General features: G+C 41.4%; 1 protein-coding gene across 1 annotated transcript in view; it reads left to right on the forward strand.

Moving 5' to 3' along the window:
* KCNH8 (potassium voltage-gated channel subfamily H member 8) overlaps positions 1-15,200 on the forward strand; it is a 198,674-nt gene that overhangs the window by 152,269 nt on the left and 31,205 nt on the right. The window contains exons 9-11 of the mRNA XM_039348858.1: positions 5,924-6,123; positions 6,429-6,678; positions 8,576-8,790. Coding sequence (XP_039204792.1) covers positions 5,924-6,123; positions 6,429-6,678; positions 8,576-8,790 — 665 coding nt within the window. The remainder of the gene's footprint in view (positions 1-5,923; positions 6,124-6,428; positions 6,679-8,575; positions 8,791-15,200) is intronic.

Below are 15,200 nucleotides of genomic sequence, written 5' to 3' on the forward strand. Positions count from 1 at the left end.
GGGTGAGGAGCAGCGAGATTTCAATCTATCAGAAGAGGAGGAACTCCCCTCTGAACCTTCCCCATGTGGAGGTTTATTCAATCCAGCCTTTTTTTCCCCTTGCTTCACAAGGCCGCCTCAAGAGCAAACCTTGGGTCTGATAAGTTCCCTCAGACACAGGCCACATCAGATGCCAGCCCAAATCTGATATTTTTTGAAACAGTGGCAGCCCAACACCACATTCCCTGTCCTTCTATATTTCTCACAGGGATCAAAAAGCAATGGGTCTCCCCTTCCTCATTCCCTTCTGTAAGCAGGACAGACAAAAAGATTTTTAGTACCTCCACAGACCTGAATGAGGCCCTAGAGGTCCCCAAGGTGGACGAGGCCTGGACCCCACTGGAGTCCCAGACTGCGGTCGCTGGGGACATGTCTGAGGCACTTAAAGCAGACGACAGGAAATGGGACCAAACTTTCCGTAAGACACATCTATCAGCAGCATGGGCGATCAAAATGGCCGTGCATCCTTCTTTGTCAGAACCACCCTCTTATGGCTTCGCCAGCTTCAGGCTAGGGTCCTTTCTGAGGACATCTGGACTACCAGGACCTAAGCAAAATGGTGGCGGCAACTGAGTACGCTGTAGACGCGATACTTCAGTCAGTCGCCTTTGCTTCCAGATCTCTAGCCAGAAGGATGCTATGGCTGAAACACTGGCAGGCAGACGCCAAGGCCAAATGGCATCTCGCAACTGCCCCGTATCTGGGCAACAATCTCTTTGGGGAGGCCCTGACTCCATACCTTCTGGAGAACAAAGACAAGCGGAAGGTCATGGCTCATTTCAATAAACGGTCCAACAAGCGTACCACTCCCTATTTCCGCAGGCAGTCCTTTTGGCCAGCAGCAAGTTCGACAGCCACACAGCCCTCCCGTTCATACACACCCAGGCAAGACAGGCCATATGACCATCCGTATGACAAGTCAGCTTTTCGACCCAGAGAGCAGAACCAATCCAAGAGGCCATTTCAAGGGGCAGGATGCCCCTACAGGAGGTCCAAGTGACTCTTACACTACACTCCCCATAGGGGAAGACTTGCCCACTTCTTCTATCAGTGGGAACTCATATCCATGGATGCCTGGGTCTTATAAACAATCCAGTTTGGCCTGTCCCTGGAGTTTGTGGCCAAACCCCCTGTCCCACTTCTTGGGACCCAACCAAACAGGGACTTATGCAAGAGGCCATTCAACATCTTCTATAGATTCAGGCCATAGAACCGGTACCACCGGACCACAGGGGAAGGGGATTCTACTCTATCCTCTTCATGGTCCCCAAGATCTCAGGGGGACGGAGGGCAATTCTGGACCTCAAGAGTCTGAACTATTACATCACATACAAAAAGTTCAAAATGCAATCACTATATTCCATCCTAGGAGGCATCAGACAAGGAGACTTCCTGGTGTCAATAGACCTCACGGAAGCGTATCTCCACATCCCCATCCATCCAGATCACTGGCGATTCCTCAGGTTCTGTTACAGGGGCCGTCACTTCCAGTATAAGGCCCTTCCGTTCGGACTCTCATCAGCACCCAGAGTGTTCACCAAGATCCTTGCTGTACTAGCCGCCCACTTATGGAAGGTACCAGTACGCGTCCAGTGTTACCTGGACAACATTTTGATCCAAGCATCCTCCTTTCAGGTGGCCCAGTCGGACCTGGGACTAACTATTCAGGTCCTCCAACAGCACTGGTTCTTGGTGAATTTTCAAAACAGCCAGACAGTTCCCTCATCCAGGCTTCTGCACCTGGGAGCCATCATAGACACTACAACCTGCATGGTCTATCTCTCCCAGGAGTAGGTGGTCAGCATCAGGGACCTGGCTTGCCGGGTGTACAAGGACCAAACCATTCCACTGGTCTTACTCTCCCAGATTCTGGGGAAGATGGTCTCCTGCATAGCCATAGTCCCCTGGGCCAGACTTCACTTGCGGGATCTCCAATGGTTCCTCCTGCCATTCCAACAAGTGAATGTCAGCGCATCCAACCACAAGGTGAGGCTCCCAGTCGACCCTCAGGTCTCTTCGCTGGTGATTCTCACAAGCGGTAACCAAGGGGTCACCCTTCAAGAAGCTGAACTGCCTCACCATCACTACGGAAGCCTATTCACTTGGGGAGCCCATCTTCAGTCTCAGTTTGCACAGGGCCGCTGGTCCCACACAGACTTGAGATACAACATCAATTGGCTGGAACTCAGGGCCATTCACTTAGCTCTTCGCCAGTTCCAACACTGGGTCAGGGGCCGTTATGTTTTGATCCTCATGGACAATGCGGCATCCAAGACCCATGTGAACCGGCAGGGGGCACCAGGTCCAAGTCCCTTATGGCAGAGGCACGGCTGATAGGATCCTGGGCAGAGTCCAACTTGGCCTCTCTCAGAGCCTAACACATCTCGGGGGTCAAGAACCAGCAGACAGACTTTCTAAGTCGCTCTACGATAGACCCCTTGGAATGGGCACTACATCCGGATCTCTTTTCCGAGATATCCCACAGATTCGGTCCTCAACCTGTTTGCATCGTCGAACAATACCCAACTTCCCAGGTACTTCTCCCGTTATTACCTTCCAGAGGTGGAGGGGACAGACGCCCTGCAGATTCCGCTACCTTATGCCTCCCCTCCCCTCCCACTCATTCCTGCGACCATCCGCAAACTGTTCCAGGAGCAGGTGGAGGTGATCCTCGTGGCCTTGGTTTGCCGATCTGATGAATCTTTCCCGATCTCCTCCATAGAAGATTCTCCCACATCGCGTGTCCTTGCGCCAGGGGGTCCTCCAACATCCGGACCCTCAATGGTTGCAGTTAGCCGCCTGACGCTTGAGCGCAGCATCATGACACAAGAGTTATTTTCCTCCTGGGCAATTTCCATGATTCAGGCCTCTCGTAGACCAGCAACCAATCACATTTATGATTCCACATGGAAAAACTTTTCCATTGGTGCAGAAGAAGGCAATTGGATGTCTACAAATTAACTATTCTCCAGATTGTAAACTACATCCTTGAAGGTTTGGACAGAGGCCTGGCCCCTGCGACCCTTCGTAAGCAGGAGGCGGCCCTACCGACATTGTGGATTCAGTTCCTCTGGCTCACCATCCCAGGATTCGCATTTTCATCAAGAGTGCATGAAACACTAGGCCTCCTGTGGTACACAGGTATCCTTCCTGGGAACTGCCTCATGTGCTGCGCGCACTCACAAAACTGCCCTTTGAGCCCATCAATAATATTCCATTGCGGGCCTTATCTCTTAAGGTAGTGTTCTTAATCGCCATCACGTCAGCCAGACGTATCTCTAAGCTGACTGCTCTTTCAGTCAGGAATGATCTTTGCATCTTCCACCGGGACCAGGTTGTCCTTAGGTTGGATCCCATCTTTGTGCCCAAGGTCAATTCACTCTTTCACAGAACACAGGAAGTCATCTTGCCTAAATTTTGTCCTGATCCTTCCCATGACTTGGAGCGGCAGTGGCACACATTGCAAATCCTCAGGGCTCTGTGGCGTTACATCAAATGCACGGAACGCTTTCACAGATCTGAGGCCCTCTTTATTTCCTTCTGTCCGGCTTCCCTGGGACAGAAGGTGTCCGCTGGCACTATAGGCAGGTGGATCAGGGCCTGTATAGGCGTACCGTTCTTCCTTCCTGCTGACTCCAAGTCATATCACAGCTCATTCCACTCGCAGTGCTGCGACATCTGCAGATGGGCCACTCAGGCTTCCATCGAGGAGATTTGCACGGCTGTGACATGGTCTTCGCCCTCACCCTTTATACATCACTATAGGATTGACCGCTTCGCTCAGCGGACACCTCCTTTGGGTGGCGGGTCCTCCAGCAGGTGGTCTCCAGGGACGTGAGCCCGGCCTTATCTGTTTCCCACCCATCGGGACAGTGAGGCTTTGGTATGTCCCATTGGTGGATTCTCCATCTCCTGTACTGGAGAAGGGGCATTGTCTTACCTGAACGCCTTTTCTCAGTATAGAGATGGAGAATCCACACCCACCCTTAAGGTCATTTAAGCCGGCATTAGGGGTTGAGAGCCAACACCTCGTCTAGTATCAACCACTTTCACCCTCGTCAAAACTGATCTCCTAGCAAGAGGGGGCGTGTCAAGTTTGGCTACTTGGTCTCAAGAGCAGGGAGACAGAGAAAACCCATTGGTGGATTCTCCATCTCCGTACTGAGAAAAGGAGTTCAGGTAAGACAACGCCCTTTCTGAATGTATGTGATCCAAGAGAAAACAATTTTGTTAACTGAAAGACTTGGGGAAAGATGTAGGGAAAAATACATGTAATAGAATAAGTGCTTAAAAAATTAGGATAAGGAAAAATATATAATATGTTGAAAAAAGTAAAAGTGGTTCTCAATAGGGACATATTGCTGCCTGATTTGTTATAAGCAAGTGAGGAAGAAACTAAAATTAAGCTGAATGCAGTGGGAATGGAATACTTAGAAAAGATACAATATGTACAAACTCTACTTGCTAGATCTGTGGTTTCAACCTGTGGGTCGGGAATCCATTTGGGGTCGAACAACCATTTCACAGGGGTCACCAAACAATGCAGTCCGCCATTTTTTCCCCCTTTTCCTTAGCTGTGCTACTCCCTTTTATTCTATTGGCTTGTGAAAGCCAATAGAATAGACTCTCTTGAATAGAGTCTAATTCTATTGGCTTTCAAAAGCCAATAGGAATTGTCCAGGCTGTCTCTGCCCTGCTGAGCCCGCCAAAAGTCCCATTCTGCAAACGGTGCTGCACCAATTGAGTAGTCCTCGACTTATGACCGGTTGAGTAGTCCTCGACTTACGACCGGTTGGGAGTCGCGGCATTAAAAAGGTTGAGAACCACTGTGCTAGATGTATTCTGCCTTCATTCAGGACCTTAAGATATCTCTTCCTCCATTCTTTTCCACAAGAATGCTCTAACCCTGTGAAGTTCATGGGACTGAAAGAGGATGATTAGCTAAAATTCCAAAATAAGCTTTTGTGGCTGAAGATGGACTTAAACCTGCTTCTCCACTGTGTCAGTCTAACTACTTTGTCATTGCACTATGTTGGCTAGCATCAGGGACAATTGGGGAATGAATAAACACGAATTAATACAAAACTGAATGACGCATATGAAAGTGCATTGAGATGGTTTCGTTGTATAGAGAGAATAAGGCAGAATCTGATTCAGAACAAAAATATATGAAGGAATTGTAAATAGGTTAAAACTGGGAAAATTGAAGTGATGAGTTCAATAAAAACAGATAAATGATTTTTTAAAGAAAAAAGGTAATGTATGACTGGAATCCGATGGAAACAAGATGATTTGCAAGGATAAAAAGTTATGAAATAAGATGATTTGCAAGGATAAAAACAGTGAATGTTGTAAGATTCAGTTATATTTTCTTATTTTGCTTTAATTTCTTTAGTTTACCATTTCTCACTCCCTTCTCCACTGCATACCAATATTTAGCTCAAAAGAAAGTAACACAGCAAAGTAATATTCTAAATATACACTCTAGTCTTTTTTAATCTCTTCTGATAATCTATTTGTAAAATTCATAGGCACATTTATGAATTTCTATGTTTTTAGACTGCTTTCTCAACAAATCATTAAATGATATAAGTCATCTGTAAAAAAATCTGTAATTTTTTTCTGTAAAAATTATATATTTTATATATACATATATATATATATACTATATATATAATATAGCATCTTAATGAAAGGGCCCTTGCCATGGCATCCCCTAGGGCCTTTCATTAAGGCATTGCCTTACATTGACACAAATATTTGCATTTTTAGAAGGATTCCCTAAGCTTTGGTCCCTCGGCCAGTGTCTACTTGGCCTTAGTCTAAAGTCAGGCCTGTTTCAATAATGTGTTTTATTCTATTAATATACTTTCTATATTCATAGCTTTAATGCACGCCTTGGTTTTTGGTAATGTGACTGCTATCATTCAGCGGATGTACTCCAGGTGGTCCCTTTATCATACAAGAACTAAGGATCTCAAAGATTTTATAAGGGTCCATCACCTGCCTCAGCAATTAAAGCAAAGAATGCTGGAATATTTCCAAACCACTTGGTCTGTCAATAATGGAATAGATTCCCATGAGGTAATTTTTTTTTGTATTTCAGTTTTGGAAAATATCTATTTAGTCACTATTATAAACATATGCGATACATAAATAAAACATAAAAATAAAACAGATATCCAATTCCAAATTTGTCCCCAAATGTGACCACTTCTCCCTTCATTGAAGAGCTCTTTCAATAAATCAATAAATGCAACTAAATTTTATTTTAATAACTGTAAAAATAGATAAGCTAATATAACAGGGTTAACTGTTACATGTATTAGCATTCTAATCCATTAACCATTCAACTACTGAATCAAAATATGTCTTCCCCCTCTGGACAGCTTCTTAAAGATTTTCCAGATGAGCTGCGCTCAGACATCACCATGCACTTGAACAAGGAGATTCTGCAACTCTCCCTTTTTGACTGTGCCAGTCGCGGTTGCCTCAGGTCTTTGTCTTTGCATATCAAAACCTCCTTTTGTGCTCCTGGGGAGTACCTCCTCCGGCAGGGAGATGCCTTGCAAGCTATCTATCTTGTGTGCTCAGGTTCCATGGAAGTTCTAAAAGATAGCATGGTGCTGGCAATTCTAGGTAAGCTTTCCTCTGTGCTCATTATTATGAAAAATAATAAAGGATTTGGTGTGCCTATGAGAGAAAAGAAGAACTTTGTACTTAACCCTAGTAGAAATTTCCTAATTGTCTGCACAGTGACTACCATCAATAGAGCAACAACTGCCTGTATTAACCACTGCTGGGCCTTTCCATTCCACTGGTTGCCTAGCTATTTGTCCTATAAGATGTAGAAATAATTACCTCTGGACTAAATAGAGACTGTTGGAATCAGCTGATAAATTGCTGAACTCCCTTTTGAATGAAATGAGTTCAAAGCGGAATTCTGGAAGTTGAAATCCTCATATTTTAAGCTTGTTTGAAAAACATTGCATTAAGCCATTTCTTAAATCCAATGGCAGGATTACACAGCTTACATACTATTTGCTCTTCCAGTTTCTCCCCAGAGCTACATACTTGCAAAAATAGATAGGTCTAGTTATCCAGTGCGGCTTTAAAGGTATATTTGAATCTGGGTTATACTAATCCTAGACCAACTCTTTTATCAGCATATCATATTCCATCTCCACATGAGTGTTCAATAATAATGAGTAGTGCTGCATATTTTCCTCTAGGTGAAGTAATAATTAATGACTTATTCCATCACAAAACAAGCATTTTTCTATTATATGTTTTCACTTTTAGGAAGCAGAATATAAAACTATCAAGCATCTCTTAATGCTGGAAATAATTTTAGTATGTTCTCTTTTTATTGACTACTTTGCATTTTTGTTTTCTTTTTTTAAAAAAATCACAGGCTTATGAAACTTTACTTGCATTTAGTATTGAAATTCTAAACTTCCTTATTGAAATACTGTTCAAAAATATTCCCAAGAAAAGTATGTCTTGTTGTTTGTTACTTTCAAGCAAACCAAAATTTACACTTTTGAGTTCCATTATTCAGTATCTTCTACATACAACATAGTCCATCCTCCTGCCTTTCTATACTGTCAATGTTGCTTTTGATCCTGGTCTTCTACATCCCAGGGCTGGAGTATCCAAACTTGATGGATGGTTTCTGTGTTTTATCCTTTGTTTACTTGGTGCTGTCTTCTTCAGTAGTAATCCAGACCATCTGAAATAACAGCTCTTCCTCACATACCCCCTTTCCTTTTATATATATACATATACTCTGTTTAAGGCATGTACATGCCACTTTACAGATGCATTCTAACATTTTCCTCTCCTCTACCTACATGATTTTGGTCATGCACTGAGCAGTTTGCCTTCCTAAAAATATCCATGATTTTGGCAGTCTTAACCACTCTTCTCCAACCCAGAACTATGCCCTGCTACATGATGATTTGTGGCTACCATCTTGACTTTTTATAATCCTCTTCCTTCACCCCCACCCCCACCCCCATGCTGGGATTGCTGCAGGACTGCTGGTTTTAAGTTGGATCAGTCTACAACTGTATTTAAAGCAGGATAATTCACTAGACAGATGTTTTCCCTGATATTGTTGTGTTTTATACCATGGCAATGCTGGATTCTCTATTTGTCAGCACTGCTTTACTCACCAGAAATGATAAATTTTACAAACAGAAAAGACCTCAAGGCCACCCCATAATAATGGGTAAGTGAATTCAGTTGCTACTCCATCCCATCCATGGAAGAAAATCAAACTTTGCTTCAGCCTGTTTTTGGTTTTTTTTTTAAACCAAGGATCCATTTGGAAACTCTGCAGTGAATCCATATCAGTATCTTTTTTCCTGTAGTGAAATATCCAATATCCTTTTTTTTCCTGTAGCAGAATCTATAGTAGAACTCTTTTTAATGCCTATCAGTGTGTTTAGGTTTTGGCTGTTGGACTATAAAGATATTCTTTTTACTTATTGACATCCTGCTTTTTCTATTATTATTATTATTTTTTGCATAGGTAAAGGAGATTTAATTGGAGCAAACCTCTCAATTAAGGACCAAGTGATTAAAACAAATGCTGATGTGAAAGCTCTAACCTATTGTGACCTTCAATGTATTATTCTCAAAGGACTCTTTGAAGTGTTAGATCTTTATCCAGAATATGCTCATAAGTTTGTTGAAGACATTCAGCAAGATCTCACTTACAATCTTCGGGAAGGCCATGAAAGTGATGTAAGTAGTGTCAACATGACTGCTGCTCTATCTAGTTTCAAAAATAGATCTTGCTTGGCAGTTCATTTATCAGAATAAACAAACTTTATCGTTTTGGAATGAATTTTGCTTGTGCTTGACTGGTAATTCAATTGCTGCTTAAGTCAGTTATTGATTTTTTAAAAAATTATATCTCAGATTATTCTTTATAGTAATTCCTTCTAGTATGGGTTTTGTGCTCATAGGCTTTTATTTTGCTATTATTTCTAGTTCCATGAAACATTAATTCAAAGTAATGTTAAAAGAAACCTTTTTCATATCCTGCTTAAAGGCATAATGCAATTATTAGCACTGAAGGGATCTGCACTGAAAACTTCATGGATTTTAGAGTAGAACCCCTGCAATATAACAGGTAAAATGTATCTGTTAGTATATGGTCATAGGAGAATCACAGTACAAAAGGTAAAGGGTAGTGAACTTTTGTAACCTAAAAAGCAACTTATCATTTCAAAATAGTCCACTCAAGAGTGGGAAGGAGATTAACTTTACAGCTAAGGGGTCTGCAATTCCAATAAAACCCACTAGTCAGAAAAGATTAAAAAGTAGGTTTTGGGAAGTGAAGAGATTTGTTTGAATCAAAATTGGCTTTTTGCTTTTCTTCCAGTTAAGCTGTACTCTGTGCCCCCAGAGTCTTAAGGATTTCTCTGAAAGGCTCAGGAAATATTGTAACTAGTTTTTAATAGTAAGTTAGAGAACATCTATATAAGCCATGGATTTTAGGAATCAGCTACACTCTGTTATATTTTTCTAGCAATAGGATGAAATGTGTTAGAGGATACAATAATATTTTGAGCATCTCAGGGCCAGCTCTTGAATTAGCCTGTAATGGATGGCAACTTCTATAAAAGTTTCAGTCATTGTCACTCCAATAACTTCAAAATATGGAAATAGGTAGGCAGGAAGATGATGTGATGATTTCCTTCAGTTCCATCACCCCATCCTACTCCCAATAATCCTAACAAATGGAAAAATTACATCATCTTCTTGAACTAAAACTTGATTTTAACATTCAGTATATGTCAACCAGTAATAAATCATTGTTATAAAAGAATAGGGAACCCATATCCTCCTAATGTTGATGAACCACAAATCCTAACAGACTTAATTAGCATGGCCTATGCTGAGGAATGCTGGGAATTATAGTTTAGCAAGTTCTGTAAATTCATGTTCTTCCCAGACTTGGAGAACTCATGAGCTGTTCCCTGGTAATTGAAAGACGTACACTTTACAGGCTACTTATTGTAAACCAGGATAGCAAGTAATGTTTGTCACTAGTCAGATTAATTTGTTATGAAATCAAACTTGAAATAAGCTAGTCATATCAGATATGTAGATATGAAAGAACAAAATTACATCAAGTATTACTCTCTCTGCTGATCTTTAATTGGATTTTTATATTTGTTTTCCAAACATATAGATTTGATCAGAACAAATTTGCATAAACTAATTGGCTAAATCTAAATCACATTGCTTCATATATTTCAATCTGATAGTAGCAGGCCAATTTAGAGAAATCAGCCAGGCTTCAGTTGAGAATAGGTTGAGGAAGGTGGGACTACTCTCTAGAACTAGTTGCAGGGGTATCTACTGGGTATGGACACAAAGGTAAGATGGCGACCAAAATAGTATGATTGAATCTCTACTTAATGTTCATGTACATCACATATGCAACACCATAAAAAAGGCAGAATTTTAATTTCACTATCATGGCCACCATCTTTTTTTTATTGAAAAGTTTTATACAAGTTTTTAACAATATCCCCCCCCCCTAAAATAACCCCCTCCCTCCCCCCCTCTCACTTCCCAGAACTGGTTACAGGGTTACAAATAAACAAACAAATTCTAAATAAACTTATCCAACTATACAAATAACAAAATCAATAATGTGCTTTAACTCAAATATAAAACAAATTTAAGCAAATTTAAAAAACAAACAAACAAAAATAACAATATAAGCAATTCCAAATTAAAAACTAAAAATTATTCATAATCTAAATAATACTTTTTAATCCCATATCAGCTCTATTTACTCTACATGTAATTTATCCATCTTCTCCACACTGAGGTGTATATTTCTTTTAAACAACCATTCATCCATAATAAACACAAAATTTTCCTTCCAATATAACCCAACCAATAAACTTACATTCAACAAACTTGGCTATTTGCTTTTTTTCCCCACCCCTAAGTAAATCTATTAATACCCTCCTACTTAAAAAGTTTCAACAAACCATTCATCTTAATCACTAAAATTCTCACCAACAGAGATCATTAGAATTTCTTTTATACATTTACCCATAATATCTTATAATTATTTTTATACACTTTAAATTAAAATTTTTATAATATATATACTCCCAAATATTTAAACTTTTCCACTAAATCATCACCTTCTATTATTTTTTCTTTATATCTACATGCTACACAAATCATTCACTATTCCTTTAAAACATACTATTTATTGTTCTTTTTCTTTACTTCTACATATTACACAAATCATTCAGTATTCCTTAAAACATCTTCTATCTCAAAAAAACTACTACAAAAGTTCATCATTTCCTTTCCTTCATTCCAACATCCGCCTTCTGCTGTTCTTTTACTTTACGTCTGTAGGCTGCACGAGTCATTCTCGGTTTCTTTAAAAAAATCTTCTTTCACAAGAGACTGCTGCAGAGGTTCAGCCTGTATGTCTCCTACATCCAATAACATAGCACCTTCAACCGGCTGCCCTTCCGACTTTTCTTCTGTAATCTCAGGTCGTAAAGATGATGGAGAGCCCGCCTTCAAAACAGAAGTGTAAAAATCTTTTGCCTTTGAAATTGTGTTAAGTCTATGATATATCCCTGCATAATTCACCGCTATTCCAGCCGGTATCTCCCACCTGAACTAGACCTGTCGTTTTTTGAGCTCATCAGCCAAAAAAGCAAAATCCTTTCTTTTTCTAAGAATTTTTGAAGGTATTTCTTTTAAAATTATTACATCTTGAGTTGCAATTTGAAATCTCTGCTTATAAAAAGCCTATAAAATTTCATTACAACGTGATCTTCTAGAAAAATAAATAACCACGTCTCGTGGCAAATTCCTCTGCCTCGCAACCCTTGAATTAACCCTAAAAACTTTTTCCGTCTCTCTCAGTATTTCTTCAGGCTCAACCCCCAAAATGAAAGCTATATCTTTTACCACCACTTGTCTCAAATCCTCTTGCGTGTTTTCCTTCATTCCCCTTATTCTTAAAGCAAATTCCATGTCTTTATATTGTAACATAGTAATTTCATCCAATATTATTTCCGCCTTATTTTCTACTTTATCAATTCGATCTTCCAGTTTTTAAAATTTTCCACAACATCATCAATACAATCATCCAGTCGATCTACAGTATATGACCAACAAACTTTTGAAACGCAGATGCAATGTCCTCTCTCAATTCCCTAATTTTATTTTTAAGAAATTCCTCGATCTCTTCTTTAATCTGTCTTGCCTTATTTCCCAAGGCCTCCTGTAAAACTTTAAGTATAGATGCTGGTAACGATGAAGAAGGTGGTGGTAACTTAAACTTAGCTTGCTGAGCTGTTTGCATTACTGGGAAGATCGAGGCTTTAGAAACAAGAGACGCTCCGAGACGCTTTGAAGCCATTTTATTTTTAAGACCACTTATTAAAAAGCCTGCTAAAATCTTATAAAATCAACAAATACCAAAAAAGGGGGGAGGAAAAAAGACAAAAGCCTCCTTAAAAGAAAAAAAGAAGATTCTTGCATTTTATATAAATACAAAATCTGTTACATTGTTTCAAATAGAAGTTCTGGTCCTTTCACTCAAAGAATCAACATCTCAGCGCCATTTTTCACCACTCTTAATTGAAAAAAAAAGGAAAAGATAAATTCTTTTCCAGAGTTAAAGTCTCGAAATAATCACCATTTTAATATCTCCTGGTCAGCTCTGTCTGCTTTAAATTTTACTCACAAATTCATTTTAAGCGCAGATGTGGAAGCAGCGTCTAGTTTTGCCCTGGATAAAAATCAGGGCAAAAGCATCCTGGAATGTGGAGGACACCTCAGACTCCGTGGGAGCTCTCACCCTCCGACCACCAAAAAGAAAGTTTTGGGGTCTCGGGGAGCTCTACCACTATCTGAGGAAAGCTCACCTCCTCCCCTTCTCCCAGGGAGAGAGGTTCCAAGCCGCAAGACAGCTGTTGCTCACTGTCTCAGCTGGCTTTGACACATCCCAGGGCGGATGGCTAAAAAAAGCCACTATCGGCGCGGATCATGGCCACCATCTTGACTACTATATTTTGTGACATTCCTACTCTTACTTGTTACAATTTGCATCACACAGAACATTTTGATAAAGTCAATATATGAACAATATGTGCATGTTTTTATGCTTCCCAGGATTTGTCTCATGGAAAATTTGAATCATGGAATTATCTTAATCGGTCTTCATAATTTTCAGTCCCTTCAAACAGATGGGTCCTTGTATTATGACAAAAATGGAACTGCCAGATGACCTAACCATATCTACCAGTTATAGTTTAAAAAGATTTGTGTATAAAATAATTTCCTTTTTTAAAAATCATTATTGAATATGTTAAGCTGATTCGGAAGAAGCAGATTCAAAAAAGAAGTTATAAGAGAAAAAAGAATATAAGCACAAAGTAAATATGAGATGTACAAGTTTTTATTAAATTAAGTACAAATTCTCAGACTAATGATATATGAGTTCTACATATTTAAATATCTTAAATCATTTTAGAATTACTGATCATTATTAAAATTGAGTTAGTATACACATTATCGTTGACAGTAATCAGTGTAATATAAAATGTAAATTAAAGTGAAAAATTACAATCATACCTAATCCATACAAACTGTACTCTTGTTTAACAAATCATCTACAACTTAAATGTTAAAACATAAGTAAAAAAAATTCAGATACAGTACAAGCCAATATTTAGAATTAGAGCCCCAAATAGTTTCTGTTATGTCCCGAGCCTTGCAAACGGCTCGGGCGTTTGCAGGCAGTCCCGGGCAGGTGCAAAGCTGCCCGGGACCAGACAGGCTGTCGCCAGCGCCGTGCGCATGCGCGGGTGCTGGCGCGGGAAAAGTAACCCATTTACCCGGGAGTTGCCTATATAAGAGGCTGTGAGGCGTTTGGGCTGAGCTGAAGCCATCTTCCTGTAAGCTGAACGCTGAATAAAAGAACCTGAGAACTCCAGCTGTTTCTCGTGTCTGTTTTCCCGCCAAGGACGCAACACTGGCGACGAAGGTGGGATGCCTTGCACTACCTGGAAAGGAAAAAGTGTAAGCTTACCCAAGGAGTCCTGAGCGGCGGAAGAGGAACGGTGTTGACTCAGCAGCTGCCCGCCAATCCAGTGCGCATTCGGGGGTAGGCTGGCTGATAGACCCGTCTCCTGAAGATCCGAAGATGGCGAAAATCGGAAGGCTTGCGGAATTCGACGTCTCACATCCAGAGCGGTGGGAGTCCTACGTATCCAGAATGGAGAACTACTTCAAGGCAAACCAAGTGAGGGAAGATAGCTTGAAGGCTGCCACCCTGCTTTGCGCTTGCGGCCAAGACGCCTTCGAAATCGCAGAAAACCTTGCAGCACCTGTTCCAGTAGAGTCTGTAAGCTACGCAGACCTGAAGAAGCTGCTGAAGGACCACTTCCACCCCAAGGTGTCCGTTATCTCATGGCGCCACACCTTCGAGCAGAGGGATCAACGGTCCGGGGAGTCAGCCAAGGAATACATCGCCGCGTTACGGAAGGCCGCCAAGCCCTGCGAGTTCAAGGACCTCGAGGAACGACTGAGGGACCGATTCGTGTGCGGGTTGAGGCATCGAGAGCTACAACAGAGACTTTTCGCTAAGGAAGAATTATCCTTCCAAGACGCTTTAAGGGAAGCCACCGCGGAAGAAGCAGCAGGCGGCGCCGTCAAGAACATGCGGCCGATCAGAAGCAGTGCAGAGGGTGCGTCCGTGCACCAAGAAGACGTCCGACGAAACTCCGAGGAGGATCCGGACGAAGAAGTCGACCGTCTACACCCCGCGAAGGGAGAAAATCAGAAGGAAAGCTCTTCAGCTCCGCTCAAGTGCATCGGCTGTGGAGGTCGCCACAGGAGAACCGACTGCAAGTTCCGCTCCGCTACCTGCCGGGCATGCGGCAAACTAGGGCACATTGCAGCTGTGTGTCTGGGCCGACGAAAGGCACAACCTCAAGAAGAACGCCTGAAGGGTACCAGAGTCCCCAGCCAGAATAGGGTAGGTTTTTGCGCTTCGCGTAGAAACATTTGTAGGACAGGCACACACAAGCCCATGAAGAAAAAGCTGTCACTCAACGTGAAGCTACAAGGGGTTCCATTATCTATGGAACTAG

Source organism: Crotalus tigris, unplaced genomic scaffold, assembly GCF_016545835.1.
Source record: "Crotalus tigris isolate CLP2741 ecotype Arizona unplaced genomic scaffold, ASM1654583v1 scf7180000018184.2832721, whole genome shotgun sequence".
Lineage (NCBI taxonomy): Eukaryota > Metazoa > Chordata > Lepidosauria > Squamata > Viperidae > Crotalus > Crotalus tigris.